At 32.0% G+C, this 19,251-nt stretch overlaps 1 protein-coding gene across 6 annotated transcripts in view; it reads right to left on the reverse strand.

Moving 5' to 3' along the window:
- The window catches only part of rngo (DNA damage inducible 1 homolog rngo), a 237,730-nt gene that overhangs the window by 115,304 nt on the left and 103,175 nt on the right, over nt 1-19,251 (reverse strand). For 4 of the 6 annotated variants that reach the window (XM_089593750.1, XM_089593748.1, XM_089593747.1 and 1 more), the window contains exons 3-4: nt 13,451-13,663; nt 13,129-13,383 (exon numbers count right to left, since the gene is read on the reverse strand). In XM_089593750.1, coding sequence (XP_089449876.1) covers nt 13,129-13,383; nt 13,451-13,663 — 468 coding nt within the window. The remainder of the gene's footprint in view (nt 1-13,128; nt 13,384-13,450; nt 13,664-19,251) is intronic. The other 2 variants (XM_089593751.1, XM_089593749.1) reach the window with 2 other exon arrangements.

A 19,251-nucleotide genomic window follows, 5' to 3' on the forward strand; every position in this document is an offset into this window, starting at 1 on the left:
TGAAATTAAACTTGTGGGACTGTGAATCAGATGCGGATCACTACAAAGCCTACAATCACGTGGCTATGAGTAAAACTTCATTTCTTCTTAGAATCCTGGTTTTTATCAAGCAATCGTCATGCCAAGTAAGTGTAATTATTATTTATGAAGAGCCTATAAAAAATATTTCAATATGTATATTTTATAAGTATCCAATTTTTTTGTTCACAAGTCATGCATGCGCATGCAACGTGATGTAAAAGTGTTTTAAAAGTTAACATGAAAAATATGTTTTATTCAATCATTCACGAAAATTTTGTTTCCTTTTTCCTGTTATTCATTTTTTTTTACTTTTTTCCAGGTAACAAAAAGATGGACAACGAAGAAAGGATGTACCACAACCAGATTCAGCTTTTTAGTCAATAAGTAAAGCGACCAGTTTGCATCCCGGGATGTTAGGTGATTGGCGCTTGCCTTATTTTATTCATTTTATCAACAAAAAAAGTTCCCAGTACGTGCTTTGAAATGTAAGGAGATGAGCGCTTGCAGTATAAATTTTTCAAGTGACCAGTAAGCGCCTCGGGTTGTGTGGTGATTGGCACATGACTTGTTAATTAATAAATTTCAACAATTACTAAAGTGACCCGTGAGCACCCCAGGTTGTGTAATTATTTGAGCTAGCTTTATTTTTTCTGTTATCGATAAGGAACGCGACCAGTTAGCAACCTGGGAGGTGTAGTGATTTGCACTCGCTTCATTTATTAATAAAATTTTTTAATTATCTAAGTGACCAGTGAGCACCCTGAGTTCTGTGGTAATTGGCGCTTGCCTAATCTATTCATTTTACTAATAAGTTGAGTGACCAAAAAGCGCCCCAAGTATCCTGTGATTGGCACTAACGTTATTAATTAATATTAATAATTATTTAAGTGCCCAGTACGCTTCTCCGGTTGCGTTGTGATTTGGGCTTGCGTTATAAATTACTAGTGTGTTGACATGTAATGAGAAATGTTTTCAGTCAGAAATTTTACGTTTATTCCTGGCACTTTTCAGAACAAAAATCTTCTTACTAAAAACATATTTGTTCGCAATCCATACAGTTTATTTGGCTGTAAAAATTAAAAAACATATAATTATGCTAAAAAGTACCGTGCGTTCCTTATAGCATAAAATAATCGTTGGCCATAAGGAGCGGTTGATTTGCAGTTTCTCCCGTGTAATTTACGAAAAGGGCCATTTTTTAAAGATGTTAGAATTTTAAACTCCCAAAAACATATTAAAAAAAATATTTTTTTTCTTATCTCACAACTTTATTACCAGAGCAACAAAGTCCTGGAGCTTAATCTCTACATTTTTTATTGCTACAAAAGTACAAATATATTTTCTTCTTATTTAAAAACCTAAAATTAAATTTTTAAAGATTTAAGAGATTACTGTGAGGGTAAAATAAAAAGCTGATCTCTCACGTAATGGATTCTTTATTTGTCGATTTTGACGCTGCTGTTCCGATCTCGATAAATTTTCTGCGTCAGTTTCTTGAGGTCTAAAATTGTATTCAATAGATACATTTGAAGTTTTCCTTCCAATTCACCCTTTTGCGACTTTTGTGACCCTTAAAGCTATTTTCTGTCACTTTGTTACGTTCTAATATATTCGTTGGCAAGGTAGTTCGACGTCCGATTGCCCTGAAAAAGACCGGTGGGCTTCTTAAGTAAACTCTTTCCTGACTCAAGTTTACAGCAATTGTGACTGCCTGGATACCTCAGGGTGGTCTCTTCTGACCTGCTGTTAAAGACCCAGACCGATCGGGAGAAAAGTTACAAAGTCCGAAGCTTTGGGGCTAGTTGTAGTGCTCTTTCCTAACGTCTCCTGCTATAACGTTGAAGACGTTGGTGTCTAAAGCACCTTTTTTTTGCAGACTCAGTTGTTTTGATGATCTAAGGTGGAGAGATTAGTACAGATTGGTTCGTGATGCTTGCCCGTTGGAGACTCTCGTTGGCTCAAGTTTTTTTTCCTTCATAGCTGTTAGGGTTGACCCAGCGCAGACCTTGGAGAGGATCGGTGATTCCTGGTTGAATGCTTAGAGTCAAGAGGGTAATATAGGGTCGTTGGTTACCGGGGTTCCCAGCCTTGCGACGAACAACTCTGCTCGTGACGTCTGCCAGTTAATGACTGACTTAGTTCAATAGTGGCCGGCTTTACATAGCCTTTGAGTTGACGAATAGTCTCCAGAAATCGTTGTAAAAATGTATTTGTTGGTAAGGTAATTTAAACTTAGGTGGCCCTTAAAAGGACCGATGAGATTAATGGTTAAGTAGGGAACGTAAATGCTTACATTGGCCCTGAAAAGGGCCAGTGGTAAAATTTCCAGTCATTCCTTATTATTATTCTTGATGATGCAGAGCCAGCTGCGGTTAGCTTGACTCTAAAGGCTCGGGCACATCGAACCGCGTAAAGCGTAAAGCATATCGCGTATCGCGTAAAAGTAAGGAAGGTTGGGTATACGCCACTTTGTGGTCACATAGAAAAGGCGTAAAAGCCTCGCGTATTACGTAAGTGTGAGGTAGAGGGGAGTTGACCAATCTGCTGTCTTGTCAACAAAAAAAGCTTTCGAAGTTCTCAACGCAAGTGAATTCTAACCTGCGTATATGTCAAAAAAAAAGTTTTCAAGTATAAACTTCTTTTTTTCTTTTTATTTGAGAGCCGTTCATACATTTCATACAGCTTAATCATTACACTTTTCACTTTTTCTTTGCGACGTTGGGTCATTGCGTAGGTCATATAGACTTTCCACAATTTTCCCAAAGTTCTTACGATTTATTTTTCATCCATGTCAGAAATTCGATTAATTATACAATTGATACTGTAATTGTTGTTGTTGACATGAGCTGCTGACTGTATTTACAGCTTGCATACTTTATTTATGCGTTCCACGAAAAAATTTGTCATCTCGCACATGGGTACAAAAATACGGGCGTAACTTTATTTTTGCCATGAGTGCGAGCGAGACAAAATGTGCAAAGCCAACGAAATACTCGCTGTGATTGGTTTAAAAACACTTACGCACGTATTTTTCACTCCTATGTGTGCGATGACAAATTTTTTCGCGTAAAGCGTACCTTACCTAACTTTCCCTGATCCTATAATTTTACGAGATACGCGATACGCTTTACGCTTTACGCGGTTCCATGTTTCCGAGCCCTTACCCTCGGAGTCTCTGTGGACGGAGACCGTACATGAGGGACGTACGCCACTGATCAAAAAATATTTCGTCTTCGGGTTGTTCCCCGGATCACCAACCGCTCATCGTGGTCGGGAAAATGTGGGGATGCCGTTGGGGACACGACCACTCAGAAGGAAGCCGTTATGGCTGCCCATGCCCCTCAGGGCTATTTCCCCTGGCTTACATTCGTAGTATAAAATTCTCTGATGGCACGCAGTGGGCAAAAACGTGTTGTTTTTTTTGAATCAGTAAAATAGCAGCTGCTGTATTGAACCGATCAAGATGATTTTTTTTGGAGCATCAAGGTAAGGTTGCGTAGAATAACAGAAAATTGGTCCGAATTAAAAAAAAAAATACTCACGGGGGTGGAAACCACCCCTAAGGTCACCCTCCACTGAAAGCACTGGTGATCGACTAAATTATTGTCTAGCATGCCAGCAGATTATTATTTTCTTCTGAAAATTGGTATACTTATGTTTTTTTAGTCACTGAATTGGAATTTGACATAAAAATTTTAAAATTTAAAATGGTGGATCCAATATGGCGGCCGAAAAAATGAAAAATTGGTAAAAGTCCATGAAAATACGTACATGGGGGTTTGTTAGGGTGTTGATTACGAATCTTTTAACAAAAATATAGAATTCAAAATGGCGGATTCAATATGGCGGCCGAAAAAACGAAAAATTGCACAAAGTCCATGAGTATACGTACATGGGGGTTTTTTGGGGTGCTGAATACGAATCATTCAAAATGGCGGATCCAAGATCTTTTAGATTGAAACAATAAGAATTTGTTCACCGTAGGAAAGGATACTGTTTATGCTAGTTGTAATTAAATAAATTTTCTAATTAATACTCAGCATACTAGTGAACTACAATGTCAAGAAAAAGTACACGTTATTAATTTACAATTCTCAAATGAAGCTTTTTGTTTCAAGTACGAGTGTGTCAACCTTAAATTACAGAAGTCGGTCTACAAATCACAACATGAATTCGCATTATAAATGAGTCTATAAATTTTTTTTATTTATTAGGTATGATGATTTCATCTGGTCTCATCTGCTTTCGTACGTACTTATTCCTCTTCACTTTTATTTTCAATATTCTCTGACTCGTCGCCCATCTCATAGTAGTTGTCATTTTTTCTATAATTACATTATATTAATATTATGTTTTAATATTATGTGTAAAATAAAAATGATTAAATAAATTTTAATGTTAATCTACTGCTATTTAAAATGAATCTTGGCAGAATAAGACTTAAAGATATTTCTTATTGTAATATTTAATAACATGATAGAGTTATAAATAAATAAAAAATATACTACATATGAAAAATTGAGTACGGTTCAAAAAAACATACTAAAAGAAAAATAACTCGAATTATTGCATGCAGATTTACCAACAGTATTCTACATAAGAGTTTTTCGTACTTTTTTGTGTTCATTCATAGGTTTCTTGAAATTGTTAATTATCGTATGATCTAAATATATATTCAAATCTACATAGTACATTAGTTCAAAAATTACACGTATGGCTTACTTATATAAAACTATAAAATTATCGAGACTAACATTGAAAACGAATAAGATTGCCACATTAATATTCCGTAATAAATTATTGGCTAATGTTAATCATAACTGACTAAACAAACATTTGTAATTCGTAAGATCAGGGCTGAAGCGAGAATTTAGGGGATTTCCGAAATTATTTCAGTTCACTTTTATTGCAATTAATTAAAAATAACTTTTAACAATATTTCAAAAAGTATACATGTTCTGTCACAGAATTCATACACTTAGAATGCTCAATTGTTCACACGTATATGCACATTGTAGTATTGGACTATATCAAATTTTGCATAAGTTCGACATTCTTTAAATCACTAAAACTACAATTTTTTGGAATCCAAGCTAAAAAAATATATGTTCGTATAATAAACTTACGTTTGCATTATATACTATTTTGACTCCGTTGTCAACTCAAGTCTTTCCTTTGCTTCTATGCGCTTCTGAAGATTTATCATCTATATCATCGGATCACTCATGCAGATTGCTCTATCGAATGTATCCTGCAGTCGAGCTTTTCTGCTAACTTGTCGAGAATGCATAATCAGATTTCTTCGATGATATCGATGCCATGATTCTTGAGCATCTTCTGCGTAGAAGGACATAGGTAGAGGAAATTTTGCAGCGATCTGGCAACCGTGTTCCAGCAGTTTGTGCACGGTTGGACTCATCCTGGCCCATGGAAATTCTCGGTAATATATTTTGTATATGTGTCTGCAGTACTTCTCCAGATCTTCCAAATTGAGTTTTTTTTCGACTTGAATAATGTCAGAACAGTTGATATTCCAACTACGAGTTCAAGGTTTATATCTAAAGTATTTGCAAACTTCTCGGGATCACTGAAGCATTTACGAGCAAGATTGCCCGTGTTTGTGGTCCCGTGACCCTGAAGTACCTGATCCACCCGTACAGAAAATGCTTTAAAAATCTTCTGTTGAACAATTTTCTTATGTTGTCTATAAACACCTGACATTACAAAATCTAACGTTATCACGAAGTTACTGCAAATTCTCTAATTTTTTAATAATAATATTTACTTTTTTTTTGTTTTTATTAATCAATGTCCACTATTTACTGTATTCATTATTATATATAAAGTATTAAGTATGCGTTGCAAGGCCACTCAGTTTTAAGTTTTTTTTCAGAAAATATAATTGTATTTTATAACGCAGAAAATGGAATCGTATTATTGTTCGGCTGAGAAAACTATTGACTCATAAACACTCTCTTAACAAATTTTAATAAAATAATACACGTAATTGTATTACCTTTGTTATTTTTTGTTATCTCCCATTCTGGTGGTTTCATCTTTTTTTTGTAAGACGTATGAAGTAGCAGCTCGAAAGCCTTGATTTCACAATGTAGTTAGCCGAGTCTTTGAACGAACTTTACACTACAGTACTTGTACAAAAAGATCTTGCAGGAAAACTCATAGAATCTTTTGAGTACGAAAGTGTGACATTTATTAAAAATAATATGTTAATGTTTTTTATTAAAATTATATCGAAATAGTAAATTCGAAACAACAAATTGGTAATTAGGGTGTTTATTCACAATGTTTTTTCCGATTTTACATATTGCGTATTAAGATACTGTCAAATACAAAATGCATCAAATATACTGAAGAAATCTTGACAAGTATGTAAAACGGGGCTTTAGCGAGAACAGCATAATGGCTACCTGTGATATTTTGAAAATTGATGAGGACTTGCTGATTTCAAAGATATTATTGTTTACCTCTCCAACCGTCGAAAATTGTAAGATATTTCATCTCAAAGTTATTATAACATAAAAACCTTTATTCGCTTGTGTTTGTTCTTGAAAATGAACGATTTAATAACGCGTGTGCTGTTTACCACACAATTTAAGGCACTTACTGGTCACTTATTAATAAAATGAATCAAATAAGGCAAGCGCAAATCACCACACAACCCAGGACGCTTACCGGTCACCTAAATGATTATAGAAATTCATGATTAAATAAAACTAGTGCAAAGCACCTCAAAATCTGGGGTGCTAACTGGTCCCTTTTGTTATTGATAAAATAAACAACATAAAGCAACCGCAAGTAACTACACAACCGAGGCGCTTACGGGTCACTTTAATAATTCTGAAAATTTATCAATTAATAATGCGAGTGCTCATCACTACAGAACCCGAGATGCTTGTTAATTACCTCCATTATTGATGAAATAAACAAAATAAAGCAAGTGCCAATCATCACACAACCCGGGGCGCTTGCAGGTCAGTTAAGTAATTATTAAAATTTATTAATTAATGATGCATGTGCCAATTACCACATGACCTAGGGTGCTGACCGGTCGTTTTGTTATTGATAAAATGAATGAAATACAGCAAGCGCAAATAACTACACAACCTGGGGCGCTCACTGGTCACTTAAATGGATACAAAAATTTATTAATAAATAATGCACGTGCTGATTACCACACAACCCGGGGCACGTACTGAAAACTTTATTGTTAAATAAAATGAGTTAAATAACGCAAGCGCAAATCACCACACGACCCAGAGCACTTACTGGTCACTTGAGTGATTGATAAAATTTAATATTCAATACCGCAACCGCTCATTACCTAACAACGCAGGGCACGTAATAAGAACTTTATTTGTTAAGAAAATTAAAGAAATAACGCAAGGGCCAACCACTACACAACTTAGGGAACTTACTTGTCACTTTATCAATTATTTTATAAAATTAATAATGATAATTCTTTAAATTAACGATTTCAGAAAACGAAATATGTTAAGACTCAGGAATTTTTAATATTTAAAGTTATATTGATTAATGTATATGCATCATCAGTAGTGGCAGTCAGTTATAACAAATTTTCCTTTAGTTTTTGTATTTTTCGGTCATTTTTGCGATGTAACACACGAAATTAAGAATCCCGAAAGACGAAAAACAATGGAACTCATTACTTCTATATTTTAGGAGTAATGTCGATCAATGGTTATGCATTATTAGTGGCGTGCTGCGTGTAATAGTAAATTTTATCTAAATATTCGTGTTTTTTGGTCAATTTTGCTATTTAACACTTGAAATTAATAACTCTGGAAAACTGAAAATGTTAAAACTCATTACTTATACATGTTTTATGTTATATTAACAAATTGCTATGTATTATCAGTGGTGTGCAGCTAATGATAATAATTTTTATCTAAATTTCCGTATTTTTCGGTCTTTCTTGTAATATAACGCTCGAAATTAAAAACTATAGAAGAAGAAATTTAATGAAATTTTTTACTTTTATACGTACTAAGTATTATCAATAATTGTATGTGCTTTATAGATAGCATGTACCCTGTAATGATAAATTTTTTCCTAAACTTTCTCATTTTTTGGTCATTCTTGCGATAATACACTTGAAATTTACTATTTCAAAAGACAAAATTGAATGGAACTTATTACTTACGTATGTTTAAACTTATATCAGTTGATGTCTGTATATTATCAATGGCATATAGCCTGTGATACGAAATTATCCCTGAACTGACGTATTTTTCGATCATATTTGAGATATACAACTCGAACTTAACAATTTCGAAAGACGAATTTTCATGCAACTTATTAATTATTTGTACTTAGTATCAATAAATGTCAATAAATAATCAGTGGCGTGCAGCCTGTAATACTAAATTTTCCTTAATTTGCATGATTTTTGCTCATTTTTGCGATATCACACTTGAAATTAACAAACCCAGAAGACAAATATTGATGTCACCTATTATTTCTATTATATACTTGTCAATTACTAATATATGAACCAAGCAAGACAAATGATTGCGTATGCATTATTAGTGCGTGCAGCTTTTGGCAATAGATTTTTCCTAAATTTTTGTACTTCTCAGTTAGTTTTGCGATATAACACTAGAAATTTGTAATTTCGAAAAACAAAGAGTGTTAAAACTTATTACTATTATTTGTCTTAAGTAATATCAATAAATGCATATGAACTACTAGTGGCGTATAGCTTGTGATATCAAATTCTCCCTAAATTTCTGTACTTTTGTGTAGCTTCTGCGACATAACACTCGAAATTGACAATTCTGGAAGACGAATTTTAATGAAACTTTCATATTTTATATAAACTCAGGAATATCAATAAACTTCTATCCATAATTAGTAGCGTGCAGCCTGTGATACTAAATTTTTTCTAAATTTCTGTATTTCTTGGTCATTTTTGCGATTTAACACTTTAAATTAATAATTTTGAAATACGAAAAATGATGGAACTTATTACTTGTAAATAATAAAAATAATATCAATAAATGACTATGCATTATCACTGGCGTGCGTCCTGTGATAATAAATTGCCCGTAGATTTCTGTATATTTCGGTCATTTTTGCGATATAACACTTGAAATTAACAATCCCTGAAGACAAAATTTGATGGTTTTTAATACTTTTATATGTACTATGCATTATCAGTGGCGTGCAGACTGCGATAATAAATTTTCTCTAATTTTTCATAATAGTTGGTCATTTTTGCCACAGAACACTTAAAATTAATGATTCTGGAAAACAAAAAATGTTATAACCTATTACTTTTATATGTTTAAGGTATTGTTAATAAATGTCTATGAATTATCAGTGGCATGCAGCCAGCAATATCAAATTTTCTCTAAATTTCAGTACTTTTCGGTCATTTGTGCGATATTACACTTAAAATTGATAATTACGGGGAAAAAAATTTTGTAACTTATTACTTTTATATGTTTAAAGTGTAATTAATGAATGTCAATGCATTATCAGTGACGTACGACCTGTAAGAATAAATTTTTTTGAATTTCCATATTTTTTGGTTACTTTTGCGATGTAATACTAGAAATTAATAATCCCCCCAGAACGCAAAATTTAATGAAAATTATTACTTTTACATGTACTAAGCAATACAAATGAATGGGTATCCATTATCAGTGGCCTTGCAGCTTGTGATAGTAGATTTTTTTGAAATGTTGCTATTTTTTGGTTTTTTTTCAATGATAAGTTAAATAAATAACAATTTGGAAGACGAATAGTACTGTTGTGAATTCTTATCAATCATTTTATTTTTTCTGCCATCTCTAGTTGCGCACAGCTTTTTTTATCAGAGTGTCGCGAAATTTTGGTTTGTTACGGTCATTTTTACAATGAATTATTTAATAAATATTTAGTTTTAGAGGACGAAAAATATACATTTTTAGTTATTTTATTGTACTGTCACTAACAATATAGTTTCAGTATGGGTGATTTTTCATTTTCCAAGTCATTTGTACGTGCGTATACAGCTTATTTAACTTTGTAGGATTATTGGGTTATATGGGCCATTGCTATGTCGTGACGGTATCATAGCGAGGAGCTTTTTTTGATGGTTTTAATGACTTATTGCATAGACAGACTTACCTTGATTAATATACACTATATGAACCTTATTTTAACAGTTGTAAAGGCTGAACCGCATTCCTTACGCTATTTTATTTTTTAACTCTGATATCTCGAGACGGGTATATTTTTTTATCTAAAAAATTGATGGGAGGGTTTTTCATTTTTTGTTGAAGCGTTTAAAGCCTTTATTTTAAAAAAAGAAACCAAAATTTTTTTTTATTTTCGTTAGAGTTTAAGTTGCAAACTCCGAAATCATTACGCATCACAGTATTCCCAAACTTACAAGTTTTAACTTTCGTTCCTCTAAATGCAAATAATGTATTGAACTTTTTGAATTTATAGCAAACTCCAGTGATATAGCCTATTCAGAAACGGCCACAATCACTCCAACAGTTAGAAAAACTTATACTTGAAAAAGTGATTTTTTCGAGTGCTCAAGTTTAGCAAAAACAACCTTTCAAATTTATTTTTACGATTTTTCACAAACAACTAATCATATACCCTATGACGGTGAAATACCGTCAAGCCATCATCGTTAGGCTAAGACAGGTAGGAAAAGAGAAAAGAGAACAGAGGGAGAAAGCTTGGGCTTTTGAAGCACGCGAAGTGAGATTGTGTTTTGAAGCGAGAAGCGAAATTGTTGTGTTTATTGCGGCTATTGCGTTGTTGCTGTGGTGGTTTTTGTTGGTGTAACGATCAGGGCAATCGAAATGCTGTGATTGTGCTGCTGTGAAAGTAGGTGGCCACGAGTTCTGTGGGAGACGGAATTTTATTTTCGTTAACTTTACCAAGTCTTATTACTTTTGAGTGCTTTGAACAATATGTTAGTACTAAAGAAAGTATGTAAGTTATGATCAATACGTAAAAGAGATATTAAAAGAATTTTTAAAAGGATACACTTTGCCGTTTTGCTAGAAATGATAAGTAAGTTAGCAGAAATCAAGTATTTTCGTGGCTTTTTCCAAATTTTCTTATTTTTGAAGTCTTGAAACAAACTTTAAGAATAAGGTAACGTATTCACCACATAAGCAATATGTACATAATGTTAAATAATGTTTTAAAGAAATCTTTCTTTCGTTTTGCGATGAGTAATTAGCACACATCTCGTGTTTTCAGGATTGTTTCAAAATCTTTGTTGAGCTAAGGGCTCTAAACTATCTATTTTTTAGTGCTAAGCAAAGTATATACCTTATAAACAGTACGCTTAGGAGATATTAAAAAAAAATTTTATACGGGTACATAATGCTTTTTAGAAATAAGTAATTAGATAATTGTTCAAACAAGACATCCAATGACAGTTGGTAATTGATAAAAAAAATGTCCAATGGTAGTACTATCATGCTCTTGTATTTTAAAAAAAGAAAAACAACACTTCGGCCGTTTGGACAACGTCCCGGTCTTTATCAGGTACAAAAAGCTCTGACTCTTACTAAAAGGATGTGAAATCATAACCAAACGGCTAAAACGTTATTTTTGTTTTTTAATACAGAAATATGTTAAAACCACCGTTGGACGTAGTTTTTAATTAGACAATTAGCGAGAATCGAGTATTTTCATTATTTTTTCAAGGTTTTTTTCTTTAAAAGACTCTAACAAACATCTAAAGATGAAACAAAGTATGTTTCTTATAAACAATGTATATATGTGATTATGAATAATTTTTTTCAAGGGTACTTTATGTTATTTTACAGTAAATAATTAGTTAAGTTTCGAAAATCAAGTTTTTTTCTAAATTTTATAAGTTTTCGTTTTGTTTAAGGTCCTAAATAATTTTTATTATAATTAATGTATTTAAATTTTAGTGACTATGTATAGAAGATATTTAAAAAATTTTAAAAGGGTACACTTTGCTGTTTTGCTATGAATACTTAGTGAGTAATCAAAAATGAAGTATTTTCGCAACTTTTGCCACATTTTCATTTTTTTATTTAAATAAAATATACACATTGTGAACAATATGTACAGACAACATTAAATAAATTTTTAAAAGGATAAACTTCGTCCTTCCGAAATAAATCATTACTCATTCAGCAAAAATAGAGTATTTTTGTAGGTTTTCCTAAGTTTTCTCACTTTTAAGGACTCCAAACGAGACTGTAAGATTAAAGCGTGTTTATTTTTATCAGTATGTACAAAAAAGTTAAAAATATTTTTTAAAGGTCATGCGTCACCAATTTATAATAAATAATTAGTTAACTAGCAAAATTCGATTATTTTTGTGAATTTTTTTTAAGTTTTTGTTTTTTTAAGCATACCAAACATTGTTTCACTATTACACGAACAGTGTACTTTATAAGCGATGCGTTTAAAAGATAATTAGGAAATATTGGAAGGGTAGGAGTTGCCAATTTAGAATAAACAATTAATCAATTTGCTTTGTGCAACACTTTGAAATAGCGCCACCAACGGGAAAAATTATTCATACTTACGCATTAAAGTACATTAATAATAAAGTACATTAATAAAATAAATCACTAAAAAATTATTGCATTCATGATAGTTCAATGCAGACAACTAATATTGATTCAACAGGTTTATATGATATGACGTAACCTCCAAATATTAAAAAATAAGCCATGTTTTAAGAATGAAGCAAGAATTAGTAAAAATAACGATTTTTACAGATTCTACGAAACAACAGAAGATGTAAGTATGATATACAGTTTTATTCATATGTTACGGTCAGAAAAACATAAAGCCTTACTCTGATCAATCTTGTAAGACTGTGTTAAACAAAAATAATTGTTTGTATTATCTTAAAACAATAATGGCAGCACTATCTCTTTTCTAGAGTGAACTAAAGTGTCAAATAATGTTTTGTTATTTCAAACTAAATTACAGTATTTTATACTGGTTACTGAATGATCAAATGATCATATAATAAATTATTGAAAAACCGTCATGATGTCTTCATCAAAATTTAAATATGTGACATTGCTTCTAAATATAGTTTTACACAAATGAAATACTTACCAGAGTCAATAAAGGCCTTAACGGGGTAACCATTAACTCTACAATTGATGTATAACATAACTACAGTTCCAAAAGTTTCTGGATTGTATTCCATGGCAGCTTCCATGTTAGCTTCAATATTTTTGCGACGAATTTCCTCAGCTATTAATCTTTGTGTTTCTGTATCAAAAGGGTCAGCATTCATCATTCGTAATCTCTGAGATTGTCTTTCTTCTCTTATTTTGACTTGTTCCTTTAAGACTTCAGTGAATACTGCTGTAAAGTTGAAGCAAACCTCAGTACATTGAATGTTTATCATTTGAGTTTTCTAAATAAAACTTACTAAGATTTCCCGACAAAAGGGCATCGGCCAGACGAGGATTATTTTGCTTTAAAAGTGACAACTGATCTGGATTTGCTAGAAACATATCTCTTATCATAGATGGATCATCGTCACTCTGTGACAATTCTTGAGGGAGAGTGCTTCCACCTGGTATTAATCGATTATTCAACATTTTAGGTATCTTTATTGAACTAAAGTCTAAGTCTTGTACATCTGAAAAATAAAATTTCTGTTCTAATAAAAAAAAGACCAATGATGAATAAGGAACCTAGATAAAAACAATGATTAAAAATACGCTTTAATACAAATATATTAGGTTAGTATAATTGTTCTATTTGATAACACGCATACTAATCTAAATAAGTTTTGAAATGATCATTCATCAGCTTATTCAACTGCGATATTAATCGTATATCAGAAGATTTTTCTTAGAGTTACCTTATTTACTTTTTTTACTAAATTCGGCACCTAGTACTTATTTCTTGCGCTAAATAATGCAAAACTATTGGCTTGAAGAAAATGTCGTGTGTATTAAATTAATGTGTATTGTATAGCTAATTCAGTGAGCTAAAAGAAGAAGGAGTTATCTTTTAGAATTTCAACTATGTATCTATTATAATGAACTACCAACGTCAGTATTTTTCAGAAAAAATATAAATATACAATTTTAGAATCAATCATAGCTCATTAAGATTCAGGAGATACATGTAGGAGTTTAATCAACACAATGTATCAAAGTGATGTCAAGCATACACAAAAATGTAAAATATTGCCCTTTAATAAAGTAAAAACTCATAACCTGTACTTTTTCAAACAATTACTATACCAATAAAGCCATGAATACTGTTAACTGATCTTGAGGTAAATTTTAATAAGCCTCACAATGATTTTTCTGTAAAGAATCACTTTTTACTTGAAACTTAATTTTAACTGTATGGTGTGCTTTTAACTCATTTTCTACTACGGAAGCTGTACTATAATAATTACACTACAGTACAGAGCTCAAATAGTAAAGTGCCTTATTGTTGTAACAGTATATCCATTCAAATAAATAATGTTTAAAGGTTACTAAAAGAATCCTATCTAATTGAATCAATATTCATAATGTAATTTTATTGCAATTACATTGCTTCTTCTCATAAAACTAGCTAATGCCTAATACCAAAAAATCATGGTTTCTCAGATTACTTAGCCTGCTGTTGCATACATCAAAGTTCCAAGTCTACCCAATTACGAAAAATTCTACTGAACTTAAAATTTTGAAATTTTGAAATTTCAAACATTATAACCATTAGTTACTTGTCATTGTTACTTTTTTAAGGAGAAAAATAATGTGTTCCATTAAAATGTATCTAAATTCCAGCTACAAAACTTAAAATTGACATCACCTAACATACAAGATAATTTTTGTTACCATTAAGTCAGATGATTAAATCAAATCATTCTTAAATGTGTGATTTTAATTTAAATCATAAGTTAGCTCTTATTATCGAGTTCTACAGCGTACTAAACAAGGTTTTGCGACCTATTGCTTTACAACCAATGGCTTTACAAAAGAAGCTCTAAATGAACTGCAACATCAATAACTAAAAAAATTAGTATATATTTACAGTTTTAAATATAAAGCTTTTAACTTCGACCACTAACTCCCGTAGTCCCTCAGCATAAATTTTCAAACATCATTTACCGTTACCGTAGCCTTAAAATAACCTATAAATTAGGACATAGTGGTGATTTACGTTAAAATATGTAAAATGCATGAATTCAAGCTAAACAATACCTTCTCCTTAAAAATAACACTTAATAAATTTTAAGAGATTGCTGTGACAGTCCTATAACATAATCTCAAGTAACCTATTATTCTGAATAATTTCAGATTATTCGTTTTTTTAAATTTAATAATATTGTAAATTTTTAACATAAAATCAACTCAACTAAGCTTTTCGTTATAATTTAATCAACTTTTAAGTTAACGTTAACATCTAAAATGTTACATAATAATATAAAAACCTTATTGAGTTCCGTTGTGCATGCGAGAGAGTGCGGACGTGTCGAGAGAGCGCTCCGTAGAAAAGAGTAATAAAAAGTAATTAAAGTAAAAATAAAAGAAATAAAAAGTACGAAGAAGTGTAAAAAGTGAAGAAGCAGCAGAGAAAAAAGTGTAAAGTGAATAATTATAAAAGTTTGAAAGGATGAAGTAAGATTAGTGTGGTAGTGTCAGGGTAAAGAGAACGGAACACGTGTAAGGAAAGTAAGGAGTGGGTAGTAAGAATAAAGGATAATAAAGAAAGGTATTAGTGAGCGGAAAAACGAGAGACAAGAGGACAGAAAAACAGTTTTAAAGTAGTGATAGTACAAGAAAAAGTGCAATGAAGTTCGAAAGAAAGCGAGGTTAGAAAAGTTATTATAGGAAGAAAAAAGTGGCAATTGGAGAAAGACGTCGATAAAAGGGGTAATCTGAGAGGCAGATAAGGAAAGACCCTGAAAAAAGCAATATTGAGGTCAATAAGGAAGATCACTATTTTATGAAGTAAAGCTCGTAAATATAATTCTTGGCCGAAAGAAGGGGGATTCAGTAAAGTAGAAAACTGCACTATCGGCAAAAATTAAAAATGGCCGGAAAGCCGCCTGCAGCAAGTATGAGTACAAGAAATAATACAAATGCAAAATTAAAGGAACAGACTCTATTGAATTTTACAAAAGAAAATCAAAAGAATAAAGAGTTAAACGATAAGATGAGCAGATTGGAAAGGAAGTTGGACAGCATGATTAGTAGTCTAGTGTGGAAGATGGGGGATAAAAAATGGCACGATAAAGAATGAAAGGAGAAAAAGAAGGATTTAAGAAGAATAATGAAAAGGTGGAGAAAAAAGAAAATAGAAAGAAGTTATTGCATAGATAAAAAAAGAGAGTATAGGAACTAGTGTGAGGCAAAAAGGAAAAGGTTTGCAAGATTAGAAGAAAAAAAGATAAAAAATGCTACATCGGAAGGCGAAGTGTGGAAATATATAAACAAGTACAGGAAAAAACGAAGGAGAGAAATATCTAAAAAGTTCACAGTAGAAGAGTGGAGAAGGTATTTTATGGAAAAGTTAGATGGGAAGAATGAGGAAGGAATTGTGAGAGAAGAGACAAGAAAGGAAGAGGCAAGAACAAATGCAGAGGATCAGGAAGAAATGAGCAAGGAAGAGTTCTAGAGGCGGATAGCAAGATTAAAAGTCGGAAAAGCACCAGGAGAAGACAAGCTGGATAATCAAGTATGGAAGTACATGCCGGGAGAAGTGGATGCAGCCCTTTGAGAATTGCTGAAAAAAGTATGGGAAAAAGGAGAATTGCCGGATCAGTGGAGACAAGGTACGAATTGTTTGATTCACAAAAAAGGTGATGAAGATATGTTAGAAAATTATAGAGGAGTTACATTGACATGTATAGCATATAAGATTTATGCGAGTATGTTAAATGGGATGTTAAAAAAGGAAATCAAAGGTAAATTATCAGAAAGCCAGTTTGGTTTTAGAGAAAAGAGAGGAGTAATAGAAGCTATATACACATTGAAACACATTGTTGATGAAAAATTAAGCAAAGAAAGAGGAAAATTATTTACATGTTTTATTGATTTAAAGGAAGCATTTGATCGAGTGGATAGGAAAGTTTTAAAGGAAAGATTATTAGAAATGGAAGTGAGTGAAAAGCTAAAAAATAGGATTATGGATATTTATAAAGAAACGAGAAATGTAGTTAAAGTTGGAGAAGAGGAATCTAAGGAATTTTGGACAGAGAAAGGTGTGAGGCAAGGCTGCCCACTGAGCCCGACGCTGTTTAATGTGTACTTAGCGGATCTGGAGCAGGAATTAAAGAAAGGGCAGGCGGGAGGATGCAGAGTTGGTAATGAAAAAGTATGGAGTCTATATTACGCGGATGATATAGTATTAATAGCAGATAGAGAATAAGAACTGAAAGAGATGTTAAAAAGATGCAAAAAGTACTTAAGTAAAAAGAAGATGATTTTAAGTGAGAAAAAAATGAAAACTTTGGTGTTCGAAAAAAGAAAGAGGAATGATAGAAGGTGGAAGTGGGGGAGTAAGGAATCAGAAGAAGTAAAAGAAATAACATATTTAGGATAGATACTACAGAAAAATGGGAGAAACGATAGGCATATAGAAGAAAGGAAAAGGAAAGCAGTGATAGCTATGAAAAATGCATGGAGCATAGGAGAAATAATATTTAAGAATAGCTATGAAAGAAGAAGAAAATTATTTACAGCCCTAGTAGAAAGTATAGCGCTATTTGGTGCAGAAGTGTGAGGCTGGGAAGAAGAAGAAAGACTAGAAAGTGTACAGAGAAGATATATGAAATGGATATTAGGATTAGACAGCAATACACCAAATTATATAGTGGAGGAGGAGTGTAGATTAGAAAGGATGAGTATAAAAGCGTTAAAGAGAGCGTTAAAGTTTGAAGAGAAAATTAGGGAGTCAGACATAAAATTAGTAAAAGAATGCATAAGGGAAAAGGACAAGGACAAGGAAAGAGAGAGAATAGGAAAGGAATCAAAAAAGAGAGCTGAATTACTACGGGAAGAGAAAGTAAAAGAAACAAGATTTATGAAAGGAGTAGAATTTAGGGAGGGAGTAAGAGAAAAAATATTAATGAACAAGGAAAGAAAAGAAAAAGAGAGGAGAATGAAAAAGATAGAGAATTCACGGTACAACAGAATGTATAAAGGTATAAGAACAGAAGCTGAACCAGAATACTTGAAAAATGATATGCCATTAAAGGATAGAAAGTTAGTAGCAAGGTTTAGATGCGGAAATGAATGTAGAAGCAAAGAATACTGGAAAGGAGAGGAGGATAAGAAGTGTAGATTATGCAAGGAGGAAGAAGAAGATCACAGACACATACTAAAGATTTGCGGAGATACGAGAAATGAAGAAGAAATGGAAAAAATACTAAGCCATGATGCAAAAGAGATAGAAGTGCTAAGAAAAGTAATCAGAAAAAGAAAGGAGTCAGAAAAGATCTAAAAGATAAAAGAAAGTATGCAGAAAGGTAAGGTAGTAAAGAGAAAAGAAGGATGAATAGGACAAGAAAGGAGAGAGAAAAAGAAATGCAAGGAAGAATGATGAATAAAAGAAAATATATGGACAATTTAAAGAAAAGAGTTGTAAATTTTTGAAATTTTGATAGTTCAGTAGTATTAAAAAATTTGTTTATTAAGTTAAATGTAGTAAATTTTGATAACTTTTAGAATTAAGTTGAAAATTTTTGAATTTTTGATAGACATGTGTTAAATTTTAAATTTTGAGAATTGAGTTTTGTATATTTGGAATTGTAGTAATATCAAGTTTGTTCTATTTCTATATTATTTTAACAAAAGACAAAAGTAGAATATTAAAAATAGTGAATTAACAAATGAATATATTATATGGCGTGGATTTAGTATGTATTAAATGTACAAAATGTTACGGAACCCCTCCAAACCCGTAAGGGACGGAGTATAAAATGAATAAAATAAAATGAATAAATAAAAACCTTATTATTCACAGCAATAACTTTGAAAGCCGATAAAATGATTTTTTTTGCTCTGCAAAAATAGTAACTTGTTTTTTTATTGACATTTAGTCTCTAATTTGTAGACATCTAGAGTCTACTATTACAACAACATAACACTATTGGTGCTTACACAATAAATCACCGACTACATATATACACACGCGTAGAGATTTACCTCCCTGCGCGATTTGCGCGCCGACCTCCCATCAATAGATAAGTATAACCTTTTCTGAAAGCTTAGAATTCAT

This window comes from Copidosoma floridanum, unplaced genomic scaffold (assembly GCF_036245765.1).
Source record: "Copidosoma floridanum isolate Cflo_tuat_1 unplaced genomic scaffold, Cflo_Japanese_pri ptg000020l, whole genome shotgun sequence".
Lineage (NCBI taxonomy): Eukaryota > Metazoa > Arthropoda > Insecta > Hymenoptera > Encyrtidae > Copidosoma > Copidosoma floridanum.